A 10,705-nucleotide genomic window follows, 5' to 3' on the forward strand; every position below is an offset into this window, starting at 1 on the left:
TATGTTATTGATGGTATGACACAATTGGGCCAAGATGAAAATGCAGTTAAGAACATAAGAACATAAGAACGTAGGAGTCTGCAAGAGGCCGGAAGGGCTGTACAAGGCAGCTCCTTTGAACCTAAGCTCCCGTGTATCTAACCCCACCTAATATCGCTGTCCATGAATTTATCTAATCTATTTTTGAATGTGACAATTGTATTGGCACTCACCACATGACTGCTAAGCCTATTCCGCTCATCCACCACCCTCTTAGTAAACCAATTTTTGCTTATGTCCCTGTTGAATCTGAATTTATCCAGTTTAAACCCGTTACTTCGTGTCCTACCCGGTTCTCTTACCAACAAAACCTTATGAATATCCCCCTTATTAAAGCCCTTCATCCATTTAGTGATGTATATACTTTTAACAAAGGCGGGAAAGAGCTTATAGAAAGATGCAAACAGTTCAATATAAAAGTAATTGCAAGTGAAGTATGAGGATACAAATAAAGGAGGAAAATAATTTTGAGGCTGCGGTTGTTTTTTTCGTTGGTAATAACACATTTCTTAGTGATAAAGAACCTGGAACACGGCCAACAGGTTGCATACACGTCGTTTGAAGTTGTTGTGGGTTGTGTGGCGTGTGAAAGTTTTCACACGCCTTCCAAACCAGAATTGATCGCTTTTATTGTGGGATCCTCTATTTTTTTTCTTTTACATATTATGGAGAGTTGCGTGGGTTTCTTGAAATTTTGTTTTGCCCTTCTGCACTGCAAACAAATAAACAATTAAACAAGATGACAATAATAATAACAATACCAACAGCACAACCACCACCATCACTACTACTACTACTACTACTACTACTGCTACTACTACTACTACTACTACTACTACTACTACTAGTAATAAAAGTAATAATAATAACAATAAACCGGTTAGCATGATCATCCTAATTATTTTGCTTTAGAAAAAAAATTGAATGCCATTTTTACAATATATAATGATGAGAAAATATTACAGCCTGCAGGTCTCAATAACATCACATCAATAACAACAACAACAACGACAACAACAACAACAACAACAATAAAACAGAGAAACGAATAATAAATAACCTCTAACGTAAACTCAGCAAGACAACAATTTATCAGCAGTTAATTATTTATAGTTAATTAGTTAGCCAGCACTTCACCGTTAATAGTCAGTCAGTTAGTCAGCCTATCAATAGTAAGTCATTTTGTTAGCCAGTCAGCAGTCAGTCAGTCAGTCAGTCAGTAATAAACAGTTGTTAGTTAGTCAGTCAAGTTTGTATGGGAGGAAGTTACCATCACCGCAACATCCCATCCCATTAGCTACCACCTTGCCTCCCCATCGCCACTCCATCACCATTACCACCCCCCTGACGGCACAACTAACCCCATCTCAACCCATCACCACCTCATTACCACCTCGTCATCACCTGTCACAACCCCACCACCACCCCTGCCCCACTTCACCGCCATCACCACCTATTACCACTCCGTCATCACCTCTACACCACACCCTTAACACCACAGCCAACCCCATCTCAACACCTCACTACCTTATTATCCCTCTCTCACCTCCTTATCACAACCCCACCACCACCCTTGCCCCACTTCACCGCCATCGCCACCCTTGCCCCGTCTCGCCCCACCGCCTCACGTCCGGAACCATACACCAGTTTGTCCCGCACCTGGATCTCCCCGGAGACCCCGAGGCGCGAGGCGGGGCCAGCGGGGCGGGGCAGAAGGGTCAGAGCAAAATTTCCCAGAGATACTGCGCACTTGCGAGTTATCAGACACTGCAACACTCGCTCGCAACACTTTAGAACCCAACACTATGGGAAAAGTATGTAAATCTAACCTTTCTTCCTTTGTATTCTACTTATAATGCATAGAAAATGGAGTCAGGGGTTTCGTTTCCCTGGGGGTTGGTTACACTGGTTGCATGGGACGAGAAGTGACAGGGTTGGTGAGAGTCGGCAACCCACATCAGAAGGACGAGTTTTTAAGGATTGCCATTACTCCAGCGGGTACCTTAGTGTCCTCCCGGCAGGTGTGTGAGTTGGATTACAGGTGAGACAGGTGCAGAAGGGAAGGAGGAGAAGGCGGTGAAAGGGATGAAAGGAGAGAGGTACGTAATGAAAACAGTTGACGTGTCCTTGTCCTGTTTTTTTTTCTTCCTCCTCTCGATGGGAGAGTAAAAAGGAAGTGTTTGACGTTCCGGTACAGTGAATGAACCAGGTTTCGGCAGGGGGGGGAGGGGGATAGGGTGATGTGATGACGTGTGGCAAAGGGAAACTGAGGGATATGGTGGGGTCTTCGCTTTCCCAACCCCCGTTTCAGATGTATGGGAAAATATTTGGTGTTTCGGGTCAGGGAATGAAGCACGTGCCGGCAAAGGGGGATGAAGCGTGACGAAATTGAAGCGTATAACGAAGAGGAAAATATGACAGGTCTTCTTTTCTTCGTTTCAAGCTCCTGTTTCACTTTAAGGGGGAAAAAAAAGTAAGTTGTGCTGATTTGAAACAGTGAATGAACAATACTGGCTTCCCTACGTATGTTACTGGATCTACGAAGTTTAATTAAGGAATGAACGATACTGGCTTCACTTATGTATGTTACTGGATCTTCGAAGTTTAATTAAGGAATGAACGATACTGGCTTCCCTTACGTATGTTACTGGATCTACGAAGTTTAATTTTACGTATGTTACTGGATCTTCGAAGTTTAATTAAGGAATGAACGATACTGGCTTCCCTTACGTATGTTACTGGATCTTCGAAGTTTAATTAAGGAATGAACAATACTGGGTTCCCTTACGTATGTTACTGGATCTACGAAGTTTAATTAAGGAATGAACGATACTGGCTTCCCTACGTATGTTACTGGATCTACGAAGTTTAATTAAGGAATGAACGATACTGGCTTCCCTTACGTATGTTACTGGATCTTCGAAGTTTAATTAAGGAATGAACGATACTGGCTTCCCTTACGTGTTGCTGGATCTACGAAGTTTGATTAAGGGATGAACGATACTGGCTTCCCTTACGTATGTTACTGGATCTACGAAGTTTAATTAAGGAGTGAACGATACTGGCTTCCCTTACGTATGTTACTGGATCTACGAAGTTTAATTAAGGAATGAACAATACTGGGTTCACTTACGTATGTTACTGGATCTACGAAGTTTAATTAAGGAATGAACGATACTGGCTTCCCTTACGTATGTTACTGGATCTACGAAGTTTAATTAAGGAATGAACGATACTGGCTTCCCTTACGTATGTTACTGGATCTACGAAGTTTAATTAAGGAATGAACGATACTGGCTTCCCTTACGTATGTTACTGGATCTACGAAGTTTAATTAAGGAATGAACGATACTGGCTTCCCTTACGTATGTTACTGGATCTACGAAGTTTAATTAAGGAATGAACGATACTGGCTTCCCTTACGTATGTTACTGGAGCTACGAAGTTTAAGGAATGAAGAAAGAAAACATGAACAGGAGGTGAAGGGAGTGAAGTCTAGGATATGATACGCGAAGGAAGAGAAGAAACAAAGTGACTGAAGAGAGAAGAAACAAGAGGAAGGAAGAGATAAAAACAAAGTGAAGGTAGAGAATAAAAGCACAAGGGAATGAAGAGATAACGCTGAAGGCAAAAGAAGATAAAAAAAAAGATGAAGATAAAAAACACAACTGGAAGCGAAAAAAACATTGAAAAAAAAAGAAAAGGCAAAATTATAGCTTTCCCGACGCAGCAACTCAGCGGATGATGGACGGTGAGTGCAAGGCAAGGAAGAGAAAGTGTGGAGGACGAAAGAGGAAGAGAAGAGACAAGAGAATAAGAGGACAGGCGCGGCATGCTGAAGAGGCGACGAAAGGAACACGACGATGAGAAAATAAAGAAATAAAAAATAGAAAAGAGAAGAAAAGAGAAATGCTACGTCATCCAAAAAGAAACAAAATTACCACGACATTGAAAAGTAGTACGAGACGAAGGAAGATGAAGAGGAGGAGAAGAAGGAGGAAGAGGAGGAGGAGGAGGAGGAGGGAAAATTACCATGACACTAAGAGGAGAAGGGAGTGATGGAATATTAAGAACAGAGGATGGGGGAAGGAGGAGGAGGAGGAGGAGGAAGAGAAGAAGGAGGAGGAGGAGGAGGAGGACAAATTTACTATGACATTAAACAAGAGGACGAAACGATTGAATATGAAGTCAAGAGGAGGAGGAGGAGTAGGAGGAAGGATAAGAAGAAGAAGAAGAAGAAGAAGAAGAAGAAGAAGAAGAAGAAGGAGGAGGAGGACAACGAGGAGGAGGAGGAGGAGGAGGAGGAGGAAACCACGAAGAGCGTCAAGGTGACCGTAATTACGTAATCCTGCATCGATTATAAGATCACAAAAAGATATTGGAGAAAAAAAAGGAACTGGTCTTAAGCGGCTGATATTTGGTGAAGCGGTTTGTTGTTGTTGTCGTCGTCGTCGTTGTTGTTGTTGCTGTTGTTCTTCATCTTCTTTTTCTCCTCCTCCTATTCCTCCTCGTCCTCCTTCTCCTCCTCGTCCTCGTCCTCGTCCTACTCCTCCTCCTACTACTACTACTACTACTACTACTACTACTACTTACCACTGCTATTTCTCCTCCTCCTCCTCCTCCTCCTCCTCCAACTACTACTACTACTACTACTACTACTTCCGTTATAAGCGCTCGTCTTGACCAAATATTACTCGCAGCGTAAGTGGCAGGTGCAGCAGAAGGGTTGTCCTCCTGGCTGAGGGGACGCAGTGTTGCCAGCTCGGCGAGGTGGCCTTGGACTCCGGCGCGGCTGGTAGGTGAAATGCCGATCCGGTGTGTGGCGAGGGAAACATTATGATGATGATGACCCTGACCTATGATGATGATGATGATGATGATGATGAAGAGGAGGAGGAAGAAACATGTAAAGGAAGGCGACAGGAAACCGATTTGATGATGGAATTGTTTGACGGTGCTGCCTCTCACATCAATTATTTGTCAAGGCCAAAAAAAGAGGTAAAATGCGTTCTCATGAGTGTTTTTTTGAGATCGTAGTACAGAGGAAGGGTCGAGGCAACACACACGCCCGCAACACTTTAGAACCCAACACAACGGAGAAATATCTTAAGCTATTCTCCCTCCCTTCGTTTTAAACACTATGGGGAAATATCTTAATCTATTCTCCCTCCCTTAGTGTTCAACTTTTCACCTTAAATATGCATAGAAAATGGAGTTTGGGGAAATGCTCAAAACTCCTAAGTAAGCCCTTTCGAATCTGAGGGCTTCGACGCTGAAAAATTTCCCACTAACCAATGAAAATGATGATGATGATGATGAAAATGATGATGATGATGAAGAGGAGGAGGAGGAGGAGGAGGAGGAGGAGGAAGAAACATGGAAAGCAAGGCAACATAAAGACTAATGGCTCATAATGATGCTGCCCGCTTAAGTGATTCGCGAGAGATTTTTAAAAGTCGTAGACTATTAGTATCTATTAAGTAACGAGGCTAGTTTGGATTTTTACCTCCATTTGTAGGACGGAGTTAGTTCGAAGTATTGAATTTTCACATTTACGTCGACACATTACAAACTCAGTAGTGAAAATTAATAATAATAATAAAAAAAAAACATCGACGAGACCAACTAACAACGCCTTCAAAAACAGGTAAAAAAAGACATCAGAAATATTAGTGTTAGCGAAGACTGATCCGACGTGTAAAATATCAGGCGTTAGTCCGCTCGTCAGACACTTCGGTAACCTACGAAGCATATTGATTACTTCTTGACGTACGTGCGAGAATGTTAAGTTATATAAAGCAGGCGCTGTGGCAACGTTTTTTTTTGTCTCCCATTTTCTTTTTTGCCCTTGAGCTGCCTCCCTTCCTGAAAAAAAAAAAAAAAAACCTCCCGGCGTCTTGTATTCGAAGTTCCTCGCTATGAATCCGAGCATAGCATTGTGCCACTGAAGAAAGAAAACAAAAGGAGGTGAAGGGAGTGAGGTCTACGATTTGATAAGCGAAGGAAGAGAAGAAACAAAGTGAATGAAGAGAGAATTAAAAAAGAGGAAGGAAAAGATAAAAACAAAGTGAAGGTAGAGAAAAAAAAAGCACAAGGGAATGCAGAGAAAACGTTGAAGGCAAAGGAAGATAAAAAAAAAAGGTAGAGGAGGAGAAGAAGAGGTGAAGAAATAGATGAATTAGAAAAAAGAATAGAAATGAAAGAAATGGATTAAAAAAAAGAGTAAATGGGAGAAAAAATGAGGATAAAAAACGAAGAAAAATACAAATAAAAAGAAAGACAAAAACAAATAAAGGAGGAAATGATATACAGGAAAATGATGGATGACGAGGAAAATTACTGGGACGAGATATGAAGGAAAATAAAAGCCGAACCAAAAATATGATGATGATGACGATGAGGAGGAGGATGAGGATGAGGATGAGGAGGTAAATCAGGAGTAAAGAAAAAAAAATACACATGGAGGAAACGAAGAAAAAAAAAGAGGATGAGAATGACGAAGTGGAGCAAAGGTGGAGGAGGAGGTGGAGGAGGTGGAGGAGGAAGTGGAGGTAACATTAGCCAGTGATGGAGGTCCTGTCTTTACTCCACTCTCCTCCACTCCCTCCTCTCAATAAAAGTTCCCTCCATCCTACACTCCTTCCCTCCACCTTCAATCCACCGACCCTCGAGGCATGACAGAAGGAGGAGGAGGAGGAGGAGGAGGAGGAGGAGGAGGAGGAGGAGGAGGAGGAGGACACATTGCTCTAAGAATGTCATGTGGAACGATCTTTCTTTTATGATTCTCTCTCTCTCTCTCTCTCTCTCTCTCTCTCTCTCTCTCTCTCTCTCTCTCTCTCTCTCAACCCACACAATAGGTAAAAAAGATTGCTCAGGTGTGCACGTCGGGCCCAAAAACGTCAATTAGTCCAAGGTTACCTGAGGACACCTTACCTGGGGGCCTATTTTCACCTGGGCATGAAAGGCAAACGTTTTTTTCACTAATTTATTTACCTATTTACTTTTCAGTCAGTTTTTTTATCAATCTATATTTACCTACTTATCTGTCTATCTCTCTCTCTATCTTATCTTTCTTTATCATCTATCTTAGTCAGTCAATCATTATCTTAATTTTTCTTTTAGTTTTTCTTTTTCTTTATTTCCTTCTTGCTTTAATTTTTTTCTTCCTTTAATCCTTCAATAGTTTTCTTCTCTGTCTTGTCTCTCTTTGTCTGTTTGTCTTTCTCATTTATCTCTGTCTGTCTGTCACTCTGTCTGTGTTTGTCTAACTTATCTTTGTCTGTCTGTCTATCATTCTACCTTTTCTCTGTCTGTTTGTATGGCTGTATCTCTGTTTGTAGCTATCTGTCTCTGTTCCTTTCTGTCTGCCTATGTGTCTGTCTGTTTAGGTTAGGTTAGGTTAGTCTGTCTATATATCTGTCTGTCTGTTTTTCATACTTCTCTCGGTTTGTGCGTCTGTCTGTGTTTGTGTCTGTCTCTGTCTCCTTATGTCTATCTGTCTAGGTTAGGTTAAGTTAATATATCTGTCTGTCTGTCTGTCTTTTCTCTCCTTTGTAAGTTTGTCTCTGTGTTGGTGTCTGTCTGTTCTTCTGTCTGTCTGTCTGTTGTGGCCGTCTGTCTGTCTGTCTCCTTATGTCTGTCTGTCTAGGTTAGGTTAAGTTAGTCTGTCTGTCTGTCTTTTCTCTCCTTTGTAAGTTTGTCTCAGTGTTGGTGTCTGTCTGTTCTTCTGTCTGTCTGTCTGTTGTGGCCGTCTGTCTGTCTGTCTCCTTATGTCTGTCTGTCTAGGTTAGGTTAAGTTAGTCTGTCTGTCTGTCTTTTCTCTCCTTTGTAAGTTTGTCTCTGTGTTGGTGTCTGTCTGTTCTTCTGTCTGTCTGTCTGTTGTGTTCGTCTGTCTGTCTGTCTCCAACAACAGGAAGCGTTTCACCTCAATAACTAGAACCGAGGAGTGTAAAGTTCTGGGTGGCTTCGAGAGAACAAAGGAGCGGAAGGAGGAAGGGGAAAACCATAGAAAAAGAGGAAGAAGAAAAGGGGAAAAACCACTGAGGGAAAAAAAGGAAAATCAGGAAGCGGTAAAATAAGGGGAAAGAAACACAAATAGAAAATAGAGAAAACAAATAGTGCAAAAGGATGTTCAGAGGCCGTTAAATAAAGGGAAAAAAATATGAAGAAGGTGGATTTATGTCTTGCAAGGAAAAAAAGAAAAGAAAAGAGGGAACCAAGGATTTTTTGTACACACACACACACACACACACACACACACACACACACACACACACACACACACACACACACACACACACACTCTCTCTCTCTCTCTCTCTCTCTCTCTCTCTCTCTCTCTCTCTCTCTCTCTCTAACCTTCGTGGTCAATGGATTTTCGGATGTACGGATGTAGAAAGAATGGTGGTGATGGTGGTGGTGGTGGTGGTGGTGGTTGGAACGGGCAGGCAATGGTGATGACTTGCAATTGTGGTGAAAAAGGAGATAGCGGTGGTGGTGATCAGAGGTGTTGAGGGTGATGATAATAGTGGCAGTGACGAATGGTGATGGCAGTGGTGGTGATGGTGGTGATGGTGATGATGGTGAAGTTATATAATTCTAATGAGAGAGAGAGAGAGAGAGAGAGAGAGAGAGAGAGAGAGAGAGAGAGAGAGAGAGAGAGAGAGAGAGAGAGAGAGAGAGAGAGAGAGAGAGAGAGAGAGAAAAAAAAACAACTGAGATATGGGAGCATCCTGTTATGTACCTTAAGAGTACGTCGACAGTAGTAGTACGTAGTAGTAGTAGTAGTAGTAGTAGTAGTAGTAGTAAAAGGAGAAAATCAAACTGGCTTACTTTCTTATATTCAATTAGGAAAAGGAGATTCATTGTACTACCAACAGTGTCACCATCTCCACCACCACCAAAATCACCACCACCAAATCCCTAATGCAAGAGTCAACCATCATCTTCACTCTTTCATCCCCCTCTCTGGTAAACAATGTAATAAACTTCCTTTCTCTGTATTTCCTCCTGCCTACGACTTCAACTCTTTCAAGGGAGAGTATCAAGACATCTCTCCACCCGTCGTTGACCTCTCTTTTGGTTACTCTTTCCTACTTTTTTTTATAGGGATAGTATTTAGTGATTTTGTTTTTCATTATTTTTTGTTTCCCTTGAGTTGCTTCCTTTACTATAAAAAAAACCCACCACCATCATCACATCACCGCCACCACACCCATCATCACCAAAATCATCACCACCACCACCATAATCACCATCACCACCACCACACCCATCATCACCAAAATCATCACCACAACCACGATCACTAAAATCTCCTCGTTCTTTCAGGTACCTGGACACAAAACTCACCACTACCACCACCACCACCACCACTACCGCCGCCACCACCACCACCACCATGAAGGGTCTAGGGTCGTCCTGTCTTCTGCTCCTGGTCGTCCTCGGTGTGGTTGTCGCCTGGCCGCAAACAGGGACAGGTGAGCTAGTTAATTAGATGTTACCTGGTGATGAGAGAGAGAGAGAGAGAGAGAGAGAGAGAGAGAGAGAGAGAGAGAGAGAGAGAGAGAGAGAGAGACTACCACCCTACCCCCCTCACACATATGCTTAATTTACAGAACACGAATGCAATTATCGACACACACACACACACACACACACACACACACACACACACACACACACACACACACACACACACGAAGGACAGTTTATGTATCTTACGAAACACCGAGATTAAATAAATATACGCTTTAAACAAACATATTAAAGACTAAAGCAAATATCAGGGAATTTTCGCCTAACAAGGATGTGGAGGAGGGGGAGTTGGAGGAGGAGGAGAAAAAGAAGGGAGATAACTCATAAATATTTGTGGTCTCTGATCCTCCTCCTCCTCCTCCTCCTTCACCATCTTTGTCTCTTCCTTTTATTCTTTCTTCTTTCTTTCATTCATTCTTTCTTTCTTTCTTCTCCTTCCTATTTTTCCTCTTCTTCCTCCTCCGTCTCCTCCATCCCTCCTACTTATTTCCATTTTAACTTTTACTTTACTCCTCCTCTACATTCTGCTCCTTTTACTCCTCTTCTTTTTACTTATGTACCCTCTTGTTCCTCCTCCTCCTCCGCCTCCTCCTCCTCCTTCTGCCAAGGTCGCAGAAACGGGTTAGAACCAATTGCTCAGGTGCGAAGGTTATTCCTTATGAGAGAATGTTTACCTGGCACGAACAACCAGGTATGAAAAATATATAATTTGTAGATGATAGAGACGAGTAATGATATGTGAAGTGTTTATAATAATCACGGTGCTGTAATCAAAGTTTTAAAGTAGAAACAAAAAAAGTCATTAAAAATAATAATGAAGAGGAGGACAATACTGATGATGTTACTAAATGATAAAGCTACTACTACTACTACTACTACTACTACTACTACTATTACTACTACTACTACTGCTACTACCTGAATTATATAAGGTGATAGTGTGTGTGTGTGTGTGTGTGTGTCTATATACCTACTTGGGAATTCCTGTAGCGTCATGGTTTCGGAAATTACAGGTATACACACACACACACACACACACACACACACACACACACACACACACACACACACACACACACACACACACACACACACGGAAAATCAGACTCTGGTTTTCCGGAATTAAAGT

The 10,705-nt window shown here is 42.0% G+C and overlaps 1 protein-coding gene across 1 annotated transcript in view; it reads left to right on the forward strand.

Annotated features, from left to right (window-relative positions):
- The first annotated feature begins 2,047 nt into the window (after window positions 1–2,047).
- The window catches only part of LOC127005077 (agrin-like), a 29,125-nt gene continuing 20,467 nt past the window's right edge, over window positions 2,048–10,705 (forward strand). The window contains exons 1-2 of the mRNA XM_050873568.1: window positions 2,048–2,138; window positions 9,370–9,518. Of these exons, the coding sequence (XP_050729525.1) occupies window positions 2,125–2,138; window positions 9,370–9,518 (163 nt within the window). The 5' untranslated portion in view covers window positions 2,048–2,124. The remainder of the gene's footprint in view (window positions 2,139–9,369; window positions 9,519–10,705) is intronic.

This window comes from Eriocheir sinensis, chromosome 29, assembly GCF_024679095.1.
Source record: "Eriocheir sinensis breed Jianghai 21 chromosome 29, ASM2467909v1, whole genome shotgun sequence".
Taxonomy (NCBI): Eukaryota; Metazoa; Arthropoda; class Malacostraca; order Decapoda; family Varunidae; genus Eriocheir; species Eriocheir sinensis.